At 36.7% G+C, this 25,441-nt stretch overlaps 2 protein-coding genes across 4 annotated transcripts; both read left to right on the plus strand.

The window, feature by feature from the left end:
* Window positions 1-588: 588 nt before the first annotated feature.
* Window positions 589-13,884, plus strand: sphk2 (sphingosine kinase 2). Of its 3 annotated transcripts, none has more exons than XM_048152303.1 (7): window positions 599-716; window positions 3,213-4,794; window positions 6,599-6,748; window positions 6,882-6,976; window positions 7,338-7,453; window positions 8,981-10,706; window positions 11,570-13,884. In XM_048152303.1, the coding sequence occupies exons 2-7, from the start codon at window positions 4,341-4,343 to the stop codon at window positions 11,630-11,632; spliced, it is 2,604 nt and encodes an 867-aa protein (XP_048008260.1). In that variant the 5' UTR covers window positions 599-716; window positions 3,213-4,340; the 3' UTR covers window positions 11,633-13,884. The 3 variants fall into 3 exon arrangements, with proteins under 3 accessions (XP_048008262.1, XP_048008260.1, XP_048008261.1); XM_048152304.1 differs by having other exon boundaries at window positions 4,236-4,794; XM_048152305.1 differs by lacking the exon at window positions 3,213-4,794 and having other exon boundaries at window positions 589-716.
* Window positions 13,885-17,102: 3,218 nt separating this feature from the next.
* gprc6a (G protein-coupled receptor, class C, group 6, member A) lies at window positions 17,103-24,516 on the plus strand. The gene is made up of 6 exons (XM_048154085.1): window positions 17,103-17,595; window positions 19,453-19,750; window positions 19,828-20,589; window positions 20,683-20,874; window positions 22,094-22,217; window positions 22,481-24,516. The coding sequence occupies exons 1-6, from the start codon at window positions 17,384-17,386 to the stop codon at window positions 23,521-23,523; spliced, it is 2,631 nt and encodes an 876-aa protein (XP_048010042.1). The 5' UTR covers window positions 17,103-17,383; the 3' UTR covers window positions 23,524-24,516.
* The last annotated feature ends 925 nt before the right edge of the window (window positions 24,517-25,441 follow it).

The following is a 25,441-nucleotide window of genomic DNA, read 5'->3' on the forward strand; positions in this document are numbered from 1 at the left end:
ACTGATAATAATTTGGAACCAAAAATTAATCAGACACTTTGACCTGACCATGTTTTGCTTAAGTGTTATCTGACATAATTAAGATTATTTTTTTTCTGACAGTTTAACTCTGAGATCTTGTCATATTTTATTACCATTTTTTTCAAAATATAGTGAATAAATTGTAATAATGAATGCAATGTTCAAGGTGTCTGAATAAATTTTGGTTTGACTATATATATATATATATATATATATATATATATATATATATATATATATATATATATATATATATATATATATATATATATAATCTTTATTTATATATCTTTATATCATCTTTATTTTGCATTTTCTTTTTTATATCTGTGATTTAACTTCAAATGTGCTCAATGTGACTGTATATGTGAATATAACTGAAATATTAACTGTATCTGTATATTTACAATAAAATTAATGCAAAATATCTCTCTCACCAATAATCAAAATAGAAACATGCATGTAGCAAATAGGCTTCTGAAGATCGCACTTGGCAGTATCGAGCAAAAGAGTGTTTTATCTCCAAGATATGGGCTGGCCAGACGGATTGTATTTCATGATTGTACGTTTATCACGTCAATCATCCCCTTTTCTCCGCCCACCGCGTCAATAGACTTCCTGAAAACGCTCGTGCCTCCCCTACCAGCTCAGGAAAGCTGGAAAACTCGCCATGTAGGGGGGACAGAAAAAAACAGGTAAGTCCTGTATTACTTTCGCTTTGTCGTTTATTACTGTTGTTAAAGTCATTATACCATGTAAGGCGCATAAAAGTTTCTTGGTCGCCACATTTGATGAAGAATTTAAACAGAAACAGATCCGTTTTTAGGTTGATGTCTCTGAGCTCCCGTCTGCTTGGCTATTTAAAATGGCATGTTTGCTGAGTACATTCTTCTTCTCCTCATCGATAAAACCGTGTTTTATCTCCACCAGCTTTAAGGTTATAACTGCTTCAGTTGAGTACAAACAAGTCCACTCAAACACCTATCATGATATACTAGTTCGTTGTGTTGGCCTGTCATCAGCAAACGGTGTTGATATGCATGTTTGGCTCTGAGTTGCTAAGAAACTGCAGGTGTACTTATTAATTTCCTTGCCATTAGTTTCTTTGATCTTTTAAAGTAACGTTTTGCTTGCAATTCATTTTATAGTACCCTTTAAGATAGCATATAAGCTTGATTCTTCATCCACTTATGATCCATCCATCGTAATACACAAATCTCACTATATGAGCAGCTTTTTGTATGTAAATCCCTAATTTAATACAAGTTCACTCAGATGATGTTAAAAGCCCCCTTGCAACACTTAAATGAACTTGTGACTGCCAGCTGACTAGCCACCTGTCACATTCTGAGACACTTTGCAATTGCATGAGGCTGCTATTAGATTTTAGTGTTACAAAAAGCTTTGTATTTTTACCTTTGCTAATTTTGATTGCTAAGCAATTTATTAATTATTATTATGCAGGCCTGTGAATTTATCGTTTTCATAACTGGTCGCCTATAAAGAAAGACCTACATAACTGTGTGTAAAGGTCATTATTGTTTTTATTTTATGATCTGTGAGGTTGCAACTGACTAAATATAAGTCAAAGTCTTCAGAATTGCTTTGGTGTATCTGAATAAATCTTGAAACTATCATATCATTGATGCAATAAAACGTCATGGTGATAAAAGGGACAAAGTGTGCAATTGTGTGTGAGAAGCCTAGACAGTCAACAAAGCTCTTTGGCTCTAGAAAGGTGAAGCTTGAGGCAGCTTTAGAGAGGAATGCACTTTTTTTGTTTTCGGTGGGTCTTGACAGTGTCTTGGCCCAGCTTTTCAAAGACACATGGGAGCAAAGTGGACATCACAGTTTTGTTTTGTTTTGTTATATTCTTAAACAGTTATGGAAATCTGCCAGGCATTGATTTCACATGAGTCTTAACAAGCAAGACCGGAAGAAAATTAAAGTGCATGATAGCTGTGATAAGAGTTGCATATTTCTGCATTGAGTATTACTCTCTGAATTCCAAAACAATGTCTTCAAATGTTGAATTACAGCTAAAACATCCGACACAGCCGTCCGTCTCGTCCCAGATGTTTATAGACTGTGTCGATATATTAGGCCTCTCAACTGCAGCCCTTTCCTGTCAGCCATAAACTTGTACTATGAGATCTTAATCTGTTGAATCTGTCGTCAGTTCACATTTCAGACATTCCTGTTCTCCATTGAGTTGAATTTGTTGAGTTGAGAACTCGTCCGCAGTCCCGGTGTTGCGTTTCAGGCACAATCGTGGAATTTACATATGTGCTTTCATCCAAGATTGATGCTGGACAGGTGTAATTCCACCCCAGCCTTTTTTCTTCTTCTTTTTTTTTCCACTCTCTGTTTGGTTCAAAATGACAGCCCTACGTATTTGTGTTGCCTAACAGTGGCAAACCACAGGCACCTGGACATTTTGAATAATGAACTTTGTTTTAGAATGTAAATCCTTCTGTTCACATTTCTCCAACGGTTACCACACACTTTCTGTTGAGAAACAGAATCGTATTGTTCAGCATGTTCCTTTTTGCTGATGTCAGACCTTTGAAGATATTGCACTATAAGTTATCTGATTACTTAAGTCTGGTAAGTTTAGGTACAGGTCAAGGGTCTATTTAACACATTAGAAGGGCAGTAAAGATGATCTTGAGCTCTAATACATAATATACACAACTGTTTAAAAGTTTGGGTTGGTAGACAGACTTTGTTTCAGCAAGGACACATTAAACTGACAAAGTGACAGTAAAGACTTTTACATCATTACAAAATATTTCTAATTCTTTCTTTTGAACTTTCTATTCATCAAAGAATACTGAAAAAAATGTATTATGATTCCCACAAAAATATTAAGCAGCTCAAATGTTTTTAACTGTGATGATAATAACAACTGTTTCTTGAGCAGCAGATCAGCATATTAGAATGATTTCTGAAGGATCATATGGGGACTAAAAATTCAGCTTTGCCATCACAGGAATAATACATTTTAAAATATATTAAAATAGAAAATGGTTATTGGTTAATGGTTATGTTATATGGTTATAACTCCTATTCAGAATAATATATTACTTGAGCTATAATGCTTTGTAAAATATAGAATATTGCATTTAAACTTTGAAAGGTAATCTTTGTCTGTCTTTCTTTCTTTCTTTCTCCAAACCTTCTCTATGTAGCAGGGCACATATAACAGCGGATAAAGAGGATAACCATGACTTGAGACCCTGTTCCAGCACTACTCTGTATTCTGAGTTTTATTTATTTCCCATTGAATTGAATTGAATTGAATTGAATTTGACGTTCATGGATATCAAATCCTGGATTTTCTGGCATTTTTTTATTGGATGAGCTAGAATACATGATTACCCAGCACTACAATCCCTGACACTGTTTTGGACCAAAACCAGAAGTGATATCCCTGTTCATCTCTATCACTTCCTTAACCTTGTTGTTTTTGGAGAAGAACTGCATTTTTAGTTGTCCACTTCGATAAGGTTTCATTTGGTTCTCCTCAAACACTATCCTCGGCTGGGCCGTTACCTCTGTTCTTTGTGCTTGTTTGACACTGAACGTTTTTGTAGCATTTATAGGGTTATTATAACCTTAGTGTGTGCTTATATTTAGTCATTTGTAAGTTCTCTGACCTTAAAACAAGGCATTGTCAATTGAAACTGTGCTTCCAATTTTATTTAAACAACTTGTAAGAAAGGAGAATTGTAAAATTTAGTAACTTAAGAAATTTCATTTAATGATTATTTATCTAGATGCACACACAATTCCATTTAAAGTTGACAAAAGACTTATGCCTTTTCTCATATTGTGAGATATTTTGCCGGTGAAATCAAAGACACATTTGAGAAAAGCAAATAATCTGGCTTCTTGTGCATCTTTGATTTTAAAACAAGTATTTTTTTTGTTTTGTTGGGATACTAGCAATACTAAACTGGAAATCTTTTGTGTATTGTGTTTTGATCAGATGACCGTAAGAGGATTTAGCATTGTTTCCAGGCAAAATGCACTGATGGGAAAGATTTAACACTATCAGGGATAGAAAAGCCTGCTGAAGTTTCTTTTTGTTTTGAATAGACACCTGTTGAAGCACTTTCGTCATTTATAACTTGTGTAACATTAAGTTTACGCAAAGCCTATGATTTGGGCTTAAAAAGCTGACACATTTGAAAACATCTCCAAACATCTAGGGCGTCCGTCCAGAAAGACATCTCACTACAACAAAGAAGAAAGACCTCTGCATGAAGCACTCAAGCTGTATAGTCCAAACATACTTTTGAGGCCAGACATTGAACATGCGCTCCCCAGGCCCCGAAAGCCCGTCCATGACTGAGGAGGCCCTGCTGCATGGACAGTTCAGCGGTTGGAGCAGCGGAGGAGGGAGTGGAAGTAACAATAACAGCAATCCCAACAGCCCTGGAGGTGTGTCTTTACCTTCCAGCCCTGCCTCCACCAACTATGCTCTGACTCTCACACCAACTCACGTCCATGTCCAACGGTTGTCTCAACGTGCTGGGAAGCAGTCCAGGCTGCTCCTCCCGCTGACAGAGCTGACCGGATGCAGCTGCCCACGATCGCCGGCCCCTCCTTTGCTGGTGCTTTACTGGTACCCTCCGGGTAAACGCAGGAAGGGCGTCTCCAGACACAGACAGGTGAGGGCGTACTTGGCAGAGAGCAGAGCTGAGGCGGAGAAATGGAACACTGCTATACAGAGCCTGCTGAGGGGGATGGATGTCAGCTCCACTACAGGTGGGTGTCAAGGTTTGATCATTCACAGATGCTTTTGTCTTCAGGTAGTTATGTTTGTGGGAAAGCTTTCGCTGAAGCCTCCCAGATGGGGGAAAAAAAAAAAAAAAAAAAAAAAAAAAAATAAATATATATATATATATATATATATATATATATATATATATATATATATATATATATATATATATATATATATATATATATAAAACAAATCATTTTCAGTGAGAAAAATATTTAAATATAAAATTAAAAAGGAGAAAAAAACGTAAAATAAATAAAAATTAAAAATAAATTGAAGATAAATAGAACTATTTTTAAGGACTAAAGCAATATAGTAATATAATGGATGCTGCTAATTGATTATAATTCTTAATGTTGCATTAATGTTGTCTTGTAAATAGGATGCCACTTTGATTTCTTCTATAGTGCGCTAAATTTATGCGAGTATGAATCATGTCTGTCTGCATTTATTTGTGCAAGAGTTTAACTGTTCCCTCCCTTTTTTCCTTTTTTTATTTTCACTCATAATGTGTACCACATGCTGTCATTGATGGTCAGAGAATGGGTGGGTCTGCGGCAGGGAAAATACAGCCTGGTTTGAGTAGTGCAGGTCATTCAGTAGCAATACAGCAGGCTTTATTGACTTAAACAGATGCTGAGTGTTGTCGCTCTGTCCCTGTTTTTAACTGCTGTGCTGTAGTTGGTTGTCAGTGCTAGTCGTTGCAGTTTAGTAAATTATTAAAATACCTTTTTATATGATGTTAATGTTTTTTTTTTGGCTTGTAATTTGTGTTAGGAATTCAGATCTTTGATCAGATTAGCAGGTCTAGTGGTGTGAAAATATAAGTACACCCCATTAAAGGGATAAAAATGAAAACTGTCATCACATGCTCACCTTCAAGTTTTTCCAAAAATGTTTGGACTTATTTCTTTTGCTAAACACAATGGAAGATAATTTGAAGAATGTTTGTAACCAGACAGTTGACGGTAGCCATTCACTTCCATATTAGGAAAAAAATACTATGGAAGTCAATGGCTACCGTAAACTGTCTGGTTACCAACATTCTTTAAAATAGAAGAAAGAAACTCTTACATGTTTGGAACAACTTGAGGGTGAGTAAATGATTACCATTTTCATTTTGGGTAAACTATTCCTTTAAAACTGGGTATTTTGTTAATTTTGTTTTAAATATAAAGACATTTAATCATCATTTCAGTTATACTGATTGGTTAGTCTATAATTTGAAGCAAAACTAAAACACAACATTTCAACATCAAGGAATTGACGTGTTTGAGATTGAAAGTCTTGCCTCAGTTCAGTTTCAAAATACATGAATCAGTCGTCGGGGGGAAAAACAGAACAACTTTCCCTCACATGATGGGAAGTTAAGGAAGAAGTCTTCAATCTTAAAAAAAAAAAAAGAAAAGAAAAAAAAAAGCCAGATAACATCTAGGTTAAGATTAGGACTATACATGCACTGTGTCCCAGAACATAATGAAATGTTCTCAGATACCACACAGTTGAACCATTAATGTTAGAAACTAAGTTATTCTGTTTTTAGAAAATGTCAAAAAATACTATAAAAAGGAGAATTTAAATTATTATTAGAATGATTATTATGATTATGATAATGATTTATTTGAAATGAAGGTCAGATATGTGATTTTGAGGTGTACTTATTTTTTCACATCTACTAAAACATCATGATGTCTACTTTCAGATGGTTTAGGACATAGCTTAATGTGAATATTAAAGCCTTAGAATGAAGGCCTTATCCTCACTTGCTTGTTTTTGTTTGTGCAGAATTTTGCAAAAGCATGTTGCCCCGTCCCCGTCGACTGTTGCTGCTGGTCAATCCATTCAGTGGCCGGGGTCAGGCAATGCAATGGTGTCAAACGCACATACTTCCAATGATAAGAGAAGCCAACATCAGCTACAACCTTATACAGACAGGTAGGAACAACTTGCACACATGCTGTTGGCTACAAATGGTTCTGAATAAATAGAAGCGCTCACACCAGCAGTGGTCAGAATGTGAATTATTGCATTGAACGGATGTGATACATGTGGCTTTGTTGTTGTACAGAGCGTCGGAATCATGCACGTGAGCTAATCAGAGAGATTTTGCTACAAGAATGGGATGGAATAATCATTGTATCTGGAGATGGACTCTTGCACGAGGTGAATATCATAACAATATTATGTGGCTGTGTCACATTATGTATTTAATTAACTTATTACAAATTCCAGATGGAATCTACTGACTTTTTGCAGGAAATTTGTTAGGTAATTTTCCTGTCTTCAGTCAGTGGAATTCTGTGTAATGGATTTAAACATGGAAAAACATGTTAAATTGTTGAGAACAACACCTTGTTGGTAGCTGAAAACATGATAAAAGGGGCCGGGGATGTGTAGAGCATTCTGATTGACACAAGTTTGATTTCTGCAGTAGCTGACTGTTCTAGAACGGGCTTTGTGTATAAAAATAAGATTACACATTACACATTATTTACATATTAATCTGTGTGTCCTCTTTCTGCAGGTGATAAATGGCCTCATGGAAAGGCCAGATTGGGAACAAGCAATAAAAACTCCAGTGGGAATTCTGCCTTGTGGCTCTGGAAATGCACTTGCTGGTTCCATAAACCACTATGCAGGGTACGAAATGTATTTGAGCTCACCTGTGTGACCTGTGTGACATTGTGTGAAAAAGTCTACTTCTTCAGAGATCCTCCCTTATTTTTAAAGGAACAGTTTACCCAAAAATGTAAAATTCTGTCATCTACTCTCCCACATTCCATACACACATGTTGTTATTTGTCCTATAATCTCTCATTGTTCGTGAAAAATTCATTGTGATTTAATTATTATATTTATGTATGGAAAAAAACACCATACAGGTTTGGAACAAAATGAGGGTGTGTAAATGACAGAGGTTTTATTTTTACTTTATTTGCAAGCCTTTTTTGGTACAATTTATTTTAAATGCTTTGACATAAAAAAATGTACATGCTGCAACATATTAAGGGTCTTTGCTTACTATTGTAGCTTACCATTACTAAAAAGGAAAACAAAAGCCTTGTTTCCACCAAAATTACCCTGAACAATTTGTCCCAGGAACTTTTTTCCCCCCAGACCTTTTGCTGTCTGCGTTTCCATAGTGGTCAAAAGTATTGTGAAGATAAGTCTGGTGACGTAGGACTGCGTGCAACTTTCCAGTTCCCGCTGGATTTCGTCCTCCGCATATAAGCTTAATAAAGCCTGAAGCTCGTCGTCGGTCCATCGGTCGTATTTTTAAACTCCAATGTCCAATGAATAGCAAACAACTCTTACTGCACGTACCGCAACAGTCTTTTAAAAATGGTGGTTGAAATAAAATGCTGTGTGGAGTCAACCAATCAAAATGCTGTGTGAACTGAACCAATCAGCCTGTTCAACGCCTAAGTCCCACTCCCGAAAGCTCCTGAACTTTGAAGAAGTACTACATCATGAGCAGGAACATTTAACCTGAACTTTATTTAGACCCTGGTTCCTGTGGTTTAAACACACAAAGTACCACCTCAAAGTGCCTAGTTCCTGGGGAAAGTTCCTGCGGTGGATACGGGGCTAAAGAAAATCTTTGTGTCAGTTAAAGAAAACTCACCTTTCCTTTTAACTAAAATGAGTTTCATACATTTCTCAGTAGTTGTTTGCTCTGTGCAGGTGTTTTGGTAGCTATGTACCTAATTTTACACTCCCAGACAAAATCTTTGTTGTGCTGATTCACTTCCATATTTGAATAATGTTTTTGAGTCATGTTTTAAAGGTGCAATAGGACATTTTCAGAGAGGCAAGCAATAGTGAGCTAGCTTTCAAATCATAACACCCCACCCTCCCTTCAGAGAGTCTCCAAAGCCACACCTCCTCTAAAACACATGAAGGCACACACACACACACACACACAACTGCTCTCGGCAAAGTGTCACAAGTGTTATTTCTTTTGGACTGATTGGATGAACAATTTATGATCCTACACCTTTAACATTGATGGCTATCAGGATATGAGGAGACTTTCAACCAATATAACCAAAAATGTTTCTGTAGAGAATCACCTATTACATCTCTAAGTAAGGATAGTAAGAAAATTGAGTGTTTTTTGTGTTTAAAATGTGATTGAATCTATTTCTTTTCTTGTTTTTCTCTCAGATATGACATGTGCCTTCGGGAGCCTCTTCTCCTCAACTGCTGTTTTCTGCTGTGCCGGGGTGGGGTAAAACCGATGGACTTGGTCTCTGTTACAACCAGCCCATGTGCTTCATCATCCACATCCAATCAGAATGGGCACCCACCTGCTCCCAAGAGACTTTTCTCTTTCCTTTCTGTGGCCTGGGGTTTTGTGTCTGACGTGGATATAGAGAGTGAGCGCTACAGAGGGCTGGGCTCAGCACGGTTTACACTGGGAACACTGGTGAGATTGGCTTCTCTGCGCTCCTATAAAGGCCGTCTTTCCTACCTGCCACCCAGTATAGTCAACTCATCCCCTGATGCCACGCCTCAGCCTCCACGAAGGCCGCTTTCACGCAGCATTACCGAAGGTTTGGAGGGATTTTGTCGCACGCCCATCCATCGCACCTGCTCCGACATGGGCCTTAGTGAACAAAGAAGTCTCCGCAAAGGAGATGGAGAAAGAGAGAGGGAACGAGAACGGGAGAGGCAGGAGAGGGAGAGGGAGAGGGAGAGGAGGAGAGAGAGGGCAAGAGGGGTTGGGGTAGTGAGAGCAAGCAGTCTCGCAGAAGACAGAGAGAGAGAGGTGGAAGCAGAAGAGAAGATGGAGGAGACATCAGAGACCAGTTCAGAATCGACCGAAAGGGAAGAGTGTGACAACATAGCTAGGAATGATGGGAACATAGAAGAAGAGAATAAACCAGGTGGGGATGAGATAGATGGACAGGGAATGACTAAAGCGAGCAATTTGAGTGACAGAGATGAGTGTGACGAGAGTTATCGGACGACGCCATCTGACCTGCAATGCACATTACGTAAAAACTCGCTTCCCTCTAGCCAGATAATCAATGCCTTCTTCAGCCAGCCAATTGGTGTAGACACTGACCAAGACTTGGAGGTGGCAACCTATGGGAAGGAAGACGAAGACATAAATGGCACCTACTTTCAAAGAGAGGCCTTTCCTCTGGACAAGTCTCGCGAGCGAGCCCTCACCATCTCGTCCTCTCCATTCCGTCAGTCTCCTTTCAAAGCTTTCAAAACTAAAACTTTGGACCAGAACCAGAACCCCTCACGGCCACGGCCCCTCTCCCTTCTCCATCAATCACATTCAAACTCTCTCCCTCCAAAGTTTCCATCCCTTTCTCTGTCCCTTTCCCCGACCCCTCCTTCATCTCCATCTTGCGCCTCTCCCCACTCTTCTTATCTCACACCACGTCCCAACACTCCCAGCTCATCTTCCCCATCACCTTCTTTTCATTCACCGACCCCTTCCTTCAACTTTGACCTTGCAGAGCCTGCAGGACCCTTGAAGAACTGCCTTCACATGACATCCTCCATCAACCTGCCAGAGGATTATCTGCTACCTCCTCTGGACCAGCCTCTCCCTACACGTGACTGGGTCACTATTGAGGGTGATTTTGTTTTGGTGCTGGCCATCTACCAGTCTCACTTGGGAGCAGATCTCCTTGCTGCACCTCAGGCTCGATTTGATGATGGGTTGATCCATCTGACATTTGTGCGGGCTGGTATCTCCCGGGCAACGCTGCTTAGACTGTTCCTAGCAATGGAGAGAGGAGCTCATATGTCTGTTAGCTCTCCTTACGTCAGTCATGTTTCTGCTCGGGCATTCCGCCTTCAGCCGCTTTCACCACGAGGAACCCTCACTGTAGATGGAGAGCTGGTGCCCTATGGGCCGCTGCAGGCACAGGTGAGAAGAGAGCTACTAGTGAAAGTAGGGATGCACAATATATCAGTACCATATTAGTTATCAGCTGATATTAAAGATTATTTTTTCATCTTTGTATTTGTTGATGTTGATATTTCATTGATTTGTGTAAAGGAGATGTGACCGCACACTCACTTGCAAATACTTTATTAAATAATCTATTAAATGCTTTAATATTTAATTGATTAACTTTGTTAAAAACTAATAATTTAATCGCTAGGGCTGGGATAATAAATCGATGCATAGCGAATTCCGAATTCCTTTTCCGAATGCATCGCGATTCTCTATCGAATCAATTCTGAGCTTATTTTTTAACAGCAGATGGTGCTCTAGTCTAGTTTTTAACCACTCACTCAAATGCTCATGAAGAAGAGCGTTAAAGAGCGCTCATGCATTCAGCTGAGTCTGAAAATGTATTTGCACCTCAGAATACTTTTATGACACGAGATTAATGTAAACAGCCCATTGCAAACACCCTTGTAATTCACTTCAACCTTTTCGAAACTTTATAAATGATTCATTTATAGAAGCTTCAAGTGGTGTGTGTAAGGAATTGTTTCTAAAGCATGCAGTGCCATCTACTGTTAACCTAAGCTCAGAATCAATTCAAGATCGAGAATCGATCCAGAATCATGTCTTGATTTGCAATGCATTGATTTTTTTTTTGTCCCAGCCCTATTAATAAGCAAATCTCATAATCAATATCCATTTTCAAACTGTACATTATAATGTTGTGATGCCTAAATTCTCTTTAAGCATTTAAAATGATTGATTTTAAAATTTTGATTTTTGATAGCTCTATTTTTTTTTTTTTACAAATCTGATTGTACTTTCTTTTGTCCTAGGTTCATCCCTCCATAGCCCGTTTGATTGTTGGGGACTCGGGAATAAAGATTACAAGATTCTGACCTGTTTGGAACTGAACGGGCAGGGATTAGCATGACGCTCTGGATTATATAACATTTTGCCATGCGCATACTGGGGGTGAGAGAAACAGAAAGCCAGCAGTTGCAATCACTGCTTTTACTGGGATTAACTAAGGGATTGCTTATTCAAGCTGCATATGCAAGGAGTATTTTTGAATTTATCGAAGGGATGAAAACTTGTGGCCTATTGCATGACTGTAGGATTATACTTGGATTACCCTCACTGTAGTGAGAGAGAGAATGCAGCAATGTCTACATAAAAGAGGAAATGGCGAAACTGAATGTGTCCAAATGGTGTATACATTTTAGTATGCATTTGTGCATAGATTCTCAACAGTGATCCTGCCTTATTTCAGAGAGTGAAAAAAAAAAAAAAAATACACAGACAAACACTAAAAACAATAGCTGGCTTTTAGGTTGTCACACCCACATTCAAATATGGTTCCACCCATTTTGCATAATAGCTACCCCTGGAATGCCTTATCCATGCCTGAATTTTGTGTAACCCTCCTTAATTTACGCACTTGCTTAGTGCGTGTCACACTTAAAGGGTTAGTTCACCCAATAATGTCATTAATTACTCGCCCTCATGTTGTTCTACACCCGTAAGACCTTCGTTCATCTTCGGAACACAAATTAATATATTTTTGATAAAATCTGATGGCTCAGTAAAGCCTGCATAGCCAGTAAGAACATCCCTTTTTCAATGCCCAGAAAGCTACTAAATGCATATTAAAAAAAGTTCATGTGACTTAAACTTAATATTACAAAGTGACAAGAATACTTTTTGTGCGCCAAAAATAACAAAATAGTGACTTTATTTCACAATATCTAGTGATGTCTGATTTCAAAACACTGCTTCATGTAGCTTTGAAGCTTTACGAATCGTTTGTTTCGATTCAGTAGTTCGGAGCACCAAAATCACATGAAAAAGGGAGTGTTCTTGCTGGCGATGCAGGCCTCACTGAGCCATCGGATTTTATCAAAAATATCTTAATTTGTGTTCCGAAGATGAACGAAGGTCTTGTGGGTGTGGAACGACATGAGGTTAAGTAATAAATTACATAATTTTCATTTTTGCGTGAACTAACCCTTTAATCTCAAATCTCATTTAGCAAAGATTTATCTGCATTGAAATAAATCTCCGTCCACCTCTGAAAACCGTTGTTTCATGAGACTGTGTCAGTTCTTGCATCTTGCATCCATTTTGCAGGTATTTTTAGGACACAATCATTGTGTGGTTTGAACGGAACAGTTAAACATGGACTGTTATGATATATATTGCATTGCTAGACTGTGTAAAAAGCATGCAACAATCATGATGATGACATTAATTGGTAACTAGTTATATGCATTGTAATGAACGTAGAAAGAAAGCTTGGAAAACATTCACTTAAGGGTTTTTCTTTCCCCCGGTATTATCGAAACATGTGCTATCACTGTCTTCTATGAGTTAAGGCAAATTTGCATAGTGTTTGCTCAATTTTTTTTTTTTTTCAGATAAATTGGAAGTGGAAGTTAGTGATCAACTGCCAGTGCATCTTCAAATCCTTTTCCTGAAAGATTCATTTATTAAATACTAGGTGAGGACTATTTCATAGTGATCAATAACTTGACTTGATAACATTTTAGTCTATTTCTCTCAAAACAATTAACACTAGAGCAACAGGAACTTCAGCTTTATAAAAGAACAGACCTGTTTAAAGTCCAGCTGTGGAGCTGATTACGATTGCAAAGGAGCCTTTCCAGTGCTTTTGAATTTTACCTAAATATTTATTGGAGAAATGCCCTATTTGCATTTCTTCTATCCTTTTCATTTTCCAACCTCTTTTTTTCTCTCATTTCTGAATTTGCAATGATTAGTAAATAATATTTAACTCTAATGACTCGACTGGTATTTCCGAACAGCTGTTTAGTTCTTTCTAGTGCAATAATTTCTTCTTCTGTTGATCTCTTCAGCTCTTAAGCATCAGCTGATATGTAAATCTAGTTGTTTTGTTTGCGAGTCTGGGTACTCAAAATGATTTTCAGCTGCAATCAGATGGCCAGTTATTTTTTGTTATTATTCATTCCCTATATTTCCTGCCGCCTTTTGTTGTACCATGCTTTAGAGTGATCTAATAAATTTGGTATCAAGCTGCTGTCCATCTTGAAAATGCCAGTTTAAGATGTCTCTTCATTCTGCAATGCTTGTATTAAGATTGTAATTACTATTAAAAGAATATTATATTAAACGTGTATACATTTTTATTTACAGCTTCTAGTTCTGTATGGTCTAAAAGTTTAGTTTCAGATCAAATTTAACTATGAACCCTTGCATGTTTGTTCTCCAGTCTTTTACTCTTGCTTTCTGTAGAGGTATCACCAAGAACACAGAGGATAAATGTTTTCTTCCGTTTTATTTCAACAAATGTCCATTTAGGAATGTTTTTCCTCTTCGATTAGCACATTCTCAAGGGTACATGAGAACAAAAAGGAGCTTGAACTATGACAAACATGTGACAATTTTGCACAATCACTTGTAATTAATACAAAACTGATTCAGAGGTGGAAAACAATGCAAGTTCCTCTTAGACAAGATGAGTAAAGCACCAGTGGGCTGATAGCCCAGTGTTTCACTTCTCTCTGTCTCCTGCTGGTTATCATGTTTGCATGAGATGATAAACAAGGAAGCCGTCGTCTCCGACTCTTTTCCTCTCTTTCTTTCAGCTCGTCATCATTCTCTTCAGTCTAATCTCCACATGCCACTACATGGTTCAGCCACTATCTTGTTTTGTTGTAGTGTCTCTGCCTTCCTATCAGCTCTTTGAGCAGTTTATTTTCCCCTTGTTTTCCCACTTGTATCTCAGTATCCACTCGATTAGTACTACACTGCCCTTTTGCTCCTGTAGATTACAGCTAGCCTGCATTGCCCTTTCCCTCCTTTTCCCCTAGAAGCGATACATTGTTTTAGTGCTCTTTTGTTCTCGGGAGTTACTCAACTGTGGCCTACACCATGCCTTTGCTGCCCGTGTCCAGTTGGTGGCGCCGCCTAGTGGCTAATTTAACCACTTCCTTGTTGCTTACTCTCCATAGGTTGTTTGCACATGACGTCACAGCAGCAGCGCGAATGAGTCTGGAGGGCAGGGAGTGATTTTTCTATATAGGAATCCTATCAAAAACTCAAAATTCGTATGTTTTGCGTCGTTTATGGTTGCTCAAATCGATCAAATCGAGAACCCAGAAGGTGTTTATATCGTTTACATAACTTATTCCATTTTTTTAATAACTTATATCGTTTTTTAACTTTAAAAGTTGTCGCCTTTAATAGCGTTTTGCGTCTGCTGATACTGAAATGAATATGGATACCTGCTTACCTCATTTGTTTTTGACTTGGTTAAATATCCACATTCTTCATGGTATTGTTTGAGGGAAGCTATTTTATCCCTTTGAATGATAATTTGGTGGGCTGGTTACCATGAGAACAGTGTCACGCGCTGCTGCTTCAGCCATCATATTGTAGAAAATGTCCAAATAAATAAATGTTTAAAAAGCTGACAGACGTCGATTCAACAACAAAGACAACACTTTCAAAAACACTCGGCTATGTGATTATTTTATTGAGTGATAGGGAGTGGGTTAAATAAGTGACATTATTGGCGTCTTCCACCCTAACTTCACCAGCAGAAAGGCAGCGCGTTATAAACAAACCCAGATTAGAACTGAACGCGGCGTGACGGCATCTCCTCGATGGCAGGAAAGTCTTTCAATTCAGTGGAAAAGTCGCTCATCTTCATAACATAAAGATCACGTCCAACATATGCTGTGATTTTCTGTTTATACCTTTCTAAATCAGCACAGAAAGGACTTTTCTCCATCTCTTTCATTCTAATTTCCACTGCTTGCCCTCCACCGGTATTTCGCGCGTCACCAGAACCACGTGATTGCAAACAACCTATTGTGACCACGTTTAATGATGTTTTATAATATTATATGACTTAATGTCTCTACATTGTGACAATATCTTACAATTGCTAATTTTATATCTCACAATTTGACTTTTTTGAAAGTATTTTGTGGTAATGCTACAGAAACATGATTTGAGTTGTAAATATTTAATCTTTTATGTAGATTAAACTAAATCTTTCGCTTAGAAAAACAGTCGATTACAATATTGAAAGCAGCCTTAAAACCAGATAAACACTCGAAACAAAAATATTTTTTAGCGTTAGTCTGGCTTGTTTCACATTTTTAGCCTCAGTGTAACATGTCTATCTTGTTCGAGTTCTCGCTAATCCATCTTTTTCTGTCTCTCACAACTGTTGTTTCGAAATCTTACTTGAGTTCCTTGTAATGCAGCCTTATCCTTGCTTCTGTTTCATTCGGCGGGGGAGGCTGTTACCCTCATAGGAAGGTACAGGGGAGTCATAATCTCACAGGTGTCAGATTTTGACACTAACCCTGTTCCTAGATTAATTTTGATTCAGAAATACAGCAAATACAGGCAGCGATAATTTTCAATTCATCTTAAAACTATCAAGCTATGGAGGTATCTGCGTGCTCTCACCACAAGGTGGCGTGAACAAGCCACTTACACTTTTTATATATAGTACAACAATGACCTTCAAAAAACAAGAAAAATGTTAAGTGGTGCATCAATATTATTACCAACACCATTCATCTTACCACTATTCATCTTAAAGTAAGATGAATGGTGTTGGTAATAATATTGATGCACCACTTAACATTTTTCTTGTTTTGTCTTGTTTTTTGAAGGTCATTGTACTATTATACACTGTAAAAAGTAATACACTCTATCTACACTAAAATTGTGGCAACAGATTACAAGCAATATCCTATTATTAATTCAATTCAGCATATAAGAATTGAGTTAGAATTAATGATGGCCAAACTTTTTCAATAAATTCAACATCATCTGTTAATAAACCTCTGTTAATTTCTGTGTTTCTCTTTCCTTCAGTGATTTTACTTGTTATCATCAATGTTGGCAATAAAAAATAAAGAGTTAATTAATTAATCTTTGACATCTGTCTGTTATTCAGATATTTTTGTTTAAATTTTACTCGTTTTAAATTGTTAAAACCATAATCAAATTAATTCCTTAAATTCTATTTGTTGAATTTAATTAATAACATTGCTTGTAATCTGTTGCCAATTTTTTATATTTTTACAGATATTAAAATTTTGGATTAGTTTTTATTTTTTAACTAAATTTAATGTTTTAGTAATTTAGTTGTATGTTTTAATAGTTTTTTAACATGTATCATTTATGAATTTTTATTTCAGTTTTGGATATTGTAGCAAAACAAGTTGAGAAATGCTTCTTTAGTAATCATTTACATTTTTTTCCCATTGTATTTTAGTTGACATTTATTTTATTTCAAGTGACAATTATACATCTATAACAACCCTTTGAATTATTGTTCTCTCCTGTAAACGTGTGTATTAAGAAACAACTTGCGGCCCTTTTGTTGTTTTGTTAAGACGTTTGTTGGCATTGGTTAGGTTTCACCTGATATACAGGAAGATACCTGCTTTTTTTTACACTTAATGTCTGGGGGTGGGGGAGGGACTTGAGAAATGTGTGGGAGGTGTGCAATGTTTTTTTTTTTTTTTTTTTACTTTTCTGAATCTATGCATGAAGGAAGCCGAATGTGTATTATAAACAAAGATGTTTTTGAGCACACCTGTCAGTCGCCCGGCTGAACTCGGGGAAAACAGCCTACAGCAGTGATGGCTTGTTTGGATTTGACGAGCCTCTTTCTCATGTTGTCTGCGCTTTTGGCAGTCACAGAAGCCTCTTTTGCACAGTTCACCTACCAAGGAGCATCAGCCCCTGGAGACATCATCATTGGAGGTCTTTTCCCCATCCATGAGGCAGTGACAACAGTGAACTACACTGGCGAAAATGGCTTCTCTCCTCCTCAGCGTCCCAACTGCAGAAAGTGAGTGTTCATTGTGGGGTATCCAGTCATGAAGGTCAGACAAAAAGGGGACTGGACTGATCTGATCTGATCTTTTTTTATTTTTATTATTATTATTATTATTATTATTTTTTTTTTTTTTTGGCCATTGTCTAAGTTTGTGAATATATGTTGGACTTTAATTTTTTTTTCTGTCAATAAGGATTTCTGGACATTACAATAAAAGATTTTTAGGGTAAAACAAGTTTTTATTTTGAAGTTAACAGTTAAAGTTAGACCCAAAATTGTGGCAGAAAGCCTCCATTGGCATGTTTAATAATTTAATTTAATTTTAATTTATAAACTTATTAATAATTCCATTAATAAAATGCACATTTCAAATATCTTCATTATCACACCACAGGTAATTATTAATCTGAATTCATATTCATTGATTGTTATAATGAAATTCCTTCAGTTAAAATGTGTACACTAGTTTTGGGTCAGTAATTTTATATTTGAAAGAGGAATGTCACTTATGTGTTTATTTGATAAAAATAGAGTAAAATTGTGAAATATTATTACAATTTAAAATTTAATTTATTCCTGTGATGGCAAAGCTGAATTTTCAGCCTCATTATTCCAGTCTTCACTGTCGCATGATCTTTCAGAAATCATTCTTATATGCTGATTTGGTGCTTAATAAACATTTATCATTATTAATCACCATTAATAATATTTTTGTGATCACTGTGTTAAATCGGATGAAATCTCCATGTCAGAAATATCAAATCCAGCCCCGGATGCCTTATCTTGTCAAAAGATATCTGTTTGTCTGGTATGCAACCCAGCAAACCTGTCAACAGAAAGTCGTGTCTGGTATCTCAAGACTCTGAGAGTTTGACTGAGAAAGCTAGGGAAGAGCAGAAGCAGAAGGTGATGATAATAAAAGAGCAGAGTTTATTAAATAAGTTACGTATGTTTCAAAGTTCAGACTTCATCTAGATGTTATACTGCTCAATGCTCTGACTTCGTCTGACCAGTACAATGTCAATAAGTGTTATTATACCAAGGGAAAAACAATGGAAAATTACTGCTTGACAACATCGTCCTGTGACGATAAAAACCTTGAAATGGAGACATTCTCTTATATCGTACCCATGAAGACAAACATCCCTTGACCACACAATTATAAGATTTAAACCACAAGATTTAATTCAAGAATAAAAGGTTCAAAAGCATTTGAAATAGAAATAATAATGTTTTACATTATTATTAATGCAATTTTGTACATTTACACTATATTTAAATAACTGCATATTTGGTTGTTTCTCTTTGACTGAAATTCTGTTATGTCTGTCATTATTAAACTAAATTGTCAAAATACATACATTTACATTGTATTTTACATATATAAAACAAAATTAAATCTGATTTATACATATTATGCAATAAAGATGACAGTTGGGATAAGTTTTCCTTGAGGAGATTCTTGAGGGGTCATCTTAGCAAATGCTTCCATTTATTTCCCCTAAAATATAATGGATGATGCATAATCATCACAAGTCTTCTCTACACTCTCTACACTCTAAAAAATGCTGGGTTAAAAACAAAGTTGGGTTAAATATGGACAAACCCAGCAGGTTGGGTTAAAGGGCACCTATTATGCCCTCTTTCACAAGATGTAATATAAGTCTCTGGTCTGGTCAAGTTTCAGCTTAAAATACCCCACACCTATTTGGGGGTGAGCAAAAACATGCCTTTTACTCTATTACTATATTGCTGGCTAAAAAAATAAATCCAAAATTGGTTGAAAAAAATGGCTTTTTAGAGTGTAGAGTATCTTATGTGTTAATCTGAAGAATCTTGTCACAATCATGTGGTTTTGTTTATCTCTAGATTCTACACAAAAGGTCTAAATCAGGCTCTAGCTATGATTCATGCTGTGGAAATGGCAAACAGTTCCCCCATGCTGAGAAGATTGAACATTACTCTTGGATACCGCATCTATGACACATGTTCTGACGTCACGACTGCGCTTTGGGCCGTCCAAGATCTCATACGGCCGTTCTCAGACTGTGATTCACCAACAAACTCTTCTTATCCTGTCCAGCCTATAACAGCGGTCATTGGGACCTCTTCTTCTGAGATCTCCATTGCAATTGCCAGAGAACTCAACCTTCTGCTGATTCCACAGGTAAGCTCTTGCAAGTTCTCCACTCGTAGAGCTCAAAATCAGGATTGGGTAATATTGTCTGTTTATCTGTTCTGCAGATTAGTTACGCATCTACAGCTACAATTCTGAGTGACAAAAGTCGTTTCCCAGCTTTCATGAGGACCGTCCCCACTGATGAGTTCCAAACCCGTGCCATGGTAAAACTTCTGAAGGACAATAAATGGACTTGGGTTGGCATTATCATTACAGATGGAGACTATGGGCGTTCTGCCATGGAAAGTTTTGTTAAGCACACTGAAACTGAGGGAATCTGTGTGGCCTTTAAGGTGATCCTACCAGACTCACTAGCAAACGAACAAAATTTAAACACCTCCATCAACAAGACAGTGGACATCATTGAAAAAAATACAAAGGTTAATGTGGTGGTTTCATTTGCAAAATCATCTCAAATGAAGTTGCTATTTGAAAGGCTACTGAGTAAGAATGTTTCAAATAACAAGGTATGGGTGGCCAGCGATAACTGGTCGACTGCTAAAGATATTCTGAAAAATGTTAACCTCTCAGATATTGGAACAGTACTGGGCGTCACCTTCAAGAGTGGGAATGTTACACCTTTTCAACAGTATCTTAAGGATCTACAGTTTGAAAGTGAAGATAAGATGAACAATTCATTCCTGAATGAATTTTTAAAACAACCTGATATAGGAAATGGTGCAAAAGCAGTACAGGAACTGATCAAAAACACATTTTCGGATATGGTCTTCAACATTCAGATGGCAGTCAGTGCTATTACTAATGCTGTGGCTGAACTATGTGAAACAAGACAATGCAAGACCTCAACACCTATCCAGCCCTGGGAGGTATTTTAAAAGACACTTGCTGCCAAATTCAAAACTGATTTCTTAGCTTGTCACAATTAACATCCTAAACATTGTTGCATGCTTGTGTTTCAGCTCCTTAGACAGTTGAGGAATGTCAATTTTGAGAAAGAAGGAGTAAAGTACAAGTTCGATATGAATGGTGACATTAATTTGGGCTATGATGTCTGCCTATGGGATGAACATGAAGGACATGGAAACATAGCAGAATACAATCCATTCAACAACAGTTTCACTTTTACAAACAAGAATCAAAGTCATTTTGAGGTAAATTCTACTCTTTAATGTTCATTTTCATCAAGACATTGATAAACTTTTTAATAAAGGCCTTCTGAAGTGAGACGATGCATTTGTGTAAATAATATCCATATTTAATATTTAGTTATGAAGTCAAATATCTAGCTTCCGCCAGACCTCCTTCTGTATTCAAATTACGAAGAAAGTGTAAAACTCTTGCAGTTCACAAAGCTTACGCTATGTCCTACGCCAAAGGCATCATTTCGCTTCAGAAGGCCTTTATTAAAAACCCCCACCCACCCCCTCCCCGAAGCCATGTGAAGCACATATTTATGAAAGTCATACACACATAGGATGGCTTGAGGGTGAGTAAAGCTTGGGCTAATTTTCATTTGAAAGTAAACTAATCCTTTAATGATTATTCTAAGTATAGGAATGGATTCAAAAGACAGAGCTTTATTTACGGTAATTATGACATGGCTTGAACGCAGCAAGCGTCTTACTATGTTGTATTGCAATACCATACGAAGACCCTAAAGGGACATGGAAGAAAAATATGAGATTGGAGGATATATATATATATATATATATATATATATATATATATATATATATATATATATATATATATATATATATATATATATATATATATATATATATATGTATTTTTTATTTTGGTAAAACTTTACAATAAGGTTTCATTAGTTAACATGAACTAATAATGAAATGAACTTATACAACATTTAGTAATCTTTGTTGATATTTATTTCAACATTTACTAATGCATTATTAAAATCTTGTTAACATTAGTTAATGCACTGTGAACTAACTTGAACAAACAATGAACAACTGTATTTTTATTAACTAACATTAACAAAGATTAGTAAATACAGTAACAAATGTATTGCTCATGGTTAGTTCATGTTAGTTAATATATTAACTAATGTTTAACTAATGAAGCTTATTGTAAAGTGTTACCATTTTTTTTTCAAATCAAATTTTTTCCATCACCATATCCATTTAGAGGCTCCGTAGTACCGGAATATTACAAGTGGACCGGTATACCGCTTAGAACGTGCTCTGCTTTTTTAATGTTTCATACATGAACCTTGCAACGGAAATTGAACATTTAAAAACATGCCTGTAGAATTTCTCAGCACTGCAGAACAGGTTTCGTGTTAAATGGCCAAAACTTTATTTTCTATAAAGCATTCTCTTAAGCAATCTTTCACTTGTTTCTTCTCAGAATGTGGTATCAAAGTGTTCAGACAGCTGTCAGCCAGGGGAGTACAAAAAAACAGCCGAGGGTCAGCACACTTGTTGTTATGAGTGCCTCGCCTGTGCAGAAAACCAGTATTCCAACCACACAGGCAAGTTCCTTGGTGTCACTTTACACTAAAGGTGCCCTCACATTCACCTTTGCTGGGCAAAATTAAATTTCATATGAGGGAAAAAAAGTTTACCATACAGAGTTCAAGTTGGTCATGCAAACTTCTGACTTCTGTGTGCGCAATGCTTCATACATCTCTATGCTATTGACAATGAACAATGGACCTTTTTTCCAGGAAAAATTGAGCTTATTTTAACCCCAGTTTAAGTCTCTAAAATGAAATGTTTTTAAATTGTCTTTCAGATGCAGATTCATGTTCCCAGTGTGACGCTAAGAGTATGTGGTCAAACGATAATAGCTCAAAATGTCAACCCAAGACTTATGAGTACTTTGAGTGGAAAAGTGGCTTCGCCATCGCTCTGTTGTCAATGGCAGCCCTCGGCATCGTCCTCCTCTTCTCGCTGTCTGCGCTGTTCTTCTGGCAAAGGCGCTCTCCGGTGGTAAAGGCTGCAGGCGGACCCCTTTGTCATCTGATCCTTTTCTCGCTGCTGGGCAGTTTTGCCAGTGTCATTTTCTTTGTGGGTGAACCAACCAATATGACGTGTATGGTGAGGCAGGTCATCTTTGGTTTGAGCTTCACGCTGTGTGTCTCATGCATCCTGGTCAAGTCCTTGAAGATCCTTCTGGCATTCCAGATTAACCTAGAGCTGAAGGAGCTACTGGACAGGCTCTACAAGCCATACGTGATCATCTGCATCTGCACAGGGCTGCAGATCATCATCTGCGCTGTTTGGCTGACCTTGTACAGGCCTTTTAAAGACAATGTAGTGCAACCCAAAGTTATTCTGCTGGAATGCAAAGAAGGCTCAAGTGTGATGTTTGGGTTAATGCTGGGATACATAGTTTTGTTGGCCCTTATATGTTTCACATTTGCTTACAAAGGCAGAAAACTTCCGCAGAAGTATAACGAGGCCAAGTTCATCACATTCGGTATGCTCATCTACCTCATGGCCTGGGTCATCTTCATCCCTGTGCACATCACGACAAGTGGCAAATATGTACCGGCTGTGGAGGTCGTTGTTATTCTTATTTCAAACTACGGAATCCTGTGCTGCCACTTTTTGCCGAAATGTTACATAATTATTTACAAAAAGGAGCACAATACCAAAGACGCATTCATGAAGAATGTTTATGAATACGCAAGAAAGAGTGCTGAGAACATCAGAGGCTTGAATGGAACCGAGCCACGGAGTAAAATAGAGAATTCAGTCTACATCATATCCAATCCATCACTTGTGCCTGAGGAGGAACAAGTTTCTGAACCAAAAATAGATACCACACCTTAAAAAATAATAATTGGATGTAAGAATTCAAGATCATGAGTCAAAGCAACCACTTTGATGACATGTTGTTCTTATTTAACCTAGATAGAGTTAAAAGGAAGACCTAGCTTTATGATGGTTAATCGGAATAATGATTAATACTTTAATTTAATTGTGGAAAATGAATAAAATGTTTATATGTATATGTATTGTGTATATGCTGTGTATAAATTATTTAATTTAAAAAAATGTAACATAACTTTCATTGTTCATTGTTAGTTCAAACTGAACTGTTTCCTGTTTAATTTTGCATATCCAACATCATCTGGAAAGAGAAATTTGTAAAATGTACACTTTTGTTAAATGTATATATATATTTATGGATGTATACTCTGTATAAGTTGATTAATTGTAGCAAAATCCTAATAGTTTCATTTGTTAATATTAGTCAATGTATGATTAAACTAACAATACATTAACTATTAATTTAATTACTTTATTAACTTAATTTAATTGAGTTTCATTACATTAAATAATGTTAGTCATAGGCTATTATAAGAAATATCAACTGTTAAATATTATTAATATCTAATTAATTTATTCAGGAAAAAAGTCAGTTGAAAATTGTTTACTTTATTAAAATAATTTGTCGAGAAGCTGGTAGTTTCCCCATGGATTTACTGACAACCATCATCTATATCCTTTTCAGAATGAAACTGTCTTTTCTGTTTGCTCTTCGGTTCTGTATTTCACATGACAGACTCTTGGCTAGAGGCCTTTAACACATCACTGATACTAAGAGAGAGACATTGAGAGTGCCAGGGGCTTGATAACAGCCCCAAACTCTCGTCTCCGACAGGGAAATAGATCAAGTTTCTTATGTCATGCTGAAGTGAAACCTTTTTTCCTCAATCATCTATGCTTAGTAACTGCCTTTTGTATGAGTTACTTAAGCACTAAGTCCAGCTCAGGCATTCAGTTACATAAGACAATAAAGTGGTATTGTTCCACAGTATTAAGTTGATTCAGTCATAAAGCTCACTTTGAAAGCATATTTGTACATTACATTTTAAATTGGATCATTTTGGGGGGTATTTGCTCTGAAGGTTTATGTAAATGCAAAATGTTTATGTTTTCTTTTTATCTCTCACCCTGAGCATAATATTACAGGCGTCAGTCTCAAATGTCACGAAATGTCTTACTCGACAATGTCTTACTCGAAATATGAGAGATGGGTGCCAATATGCAATGGCTCAGATGAAACGTTTGCAGCGTTTCTAAAAATATGACAGATGATGAATCAATTCTTTATTACTTGTGTGAAACGTCATCTGTACAACCACCAACACAGACAGTGGAGTGATTATTGCCAGTGGCATGCAGTCTTCAGGTGTTGTTTTTCCCTTTCTGAACAAGCATATCCAGTTTTGTCACCAGCAGATAACACAAAAATAACTTTTATTCAGATTTTTAGATAATGTTCAACTGAAATTCATGCTAAAGATGCTAATGACAGAAGGTATAGCTGCTGAAGCTCATGTTAAATATTTGTCAAGATGATTATGGTGATCTAAATACACAATCTCCAAGAAGATGTGTAATGATACCCAGGTCTATGTGTAGACAAGCAAATGAAGTTGTAGAAACCAAGACGTGTGAGCTTCTCTGCACGCAATACTGCTGTTTAAAATATCCTTTCCCTGAATTAGGGTTTTTCCAGTATCACTCATAAACTGATCATGTAAGGATTCTTTTCATATAAGCTTACCCCATACCAAAATCTTATTTGCAAATGCTTAAACACAGAAAGTCAGAATGAAGACCCAATGTTCCAGTCATTAATATAAAACATACTTTTGCAACAACAGCAGCTCGAAAGTATTGAGAAAAAAATATATCAAACAAAAATAACTGATAAGTATTTTTAATTAGCAGATCACTG

The sequence above is a fragment of the Megalobrama amblycephala genome, linkage group LG13 (genome assembly GCF_018812025.1).
Source record: "Megalobrama amblycephala isolate DHTTF-2021 linkage group LG13, ASM1881202v1, whole genome shotgun sequence".
Classification (NCBI taxonomy): Eukaryota; Metazoa; Chordata; class Actinopteri; order Cypriniformes; family Xenocyprididae; genus Megalobrama; species Megalobrama amblycephala.

Coding starts and splice junctions, on each gene's coding strand:
- gprc6a (XM_048154085.1), top strand. CDS start 17,384: ATGGCTTGTTTGGATTTGACGAGCCTCTTTCTCATGTTGTCTGCGCTT. Junction 17,596..19,452: donor CAGCGTCCCAACTGCAGAAA/GTGAGTGTTCAT, acceptor GTTTATCTCTAG/ATTCTACACAAAAGGTCTAA. Junction 22,218..22,480: donor CCAGTATTCCAACCACACAG/GCAAGTTCCTTG, acceptor ATTGTCTTTCAG/ATGCAGATTCATGTTCCCAG.
- sphk2 (XM_048152303.1), top strand. CDS start 4,341: ATGCGCTCCCCAGGCCCCGAAAGCCCGTCCATGACTGAGGAGGCCCTG. Junction 7,454..8,980: donor TCCATAAACCACTATGCAGG/GTACGAAATGTA, acceptor TTTTTCTCTCAG/ATATGACATGTGCCTTCGGG. Junction 10,707..11,569: donor ATGGGCCGCTGCAGGCACAG/GTGAGAAGAGAG, acceptor CTTTTGTCCTAG/GTTCATCCCTCCATAGCCCG.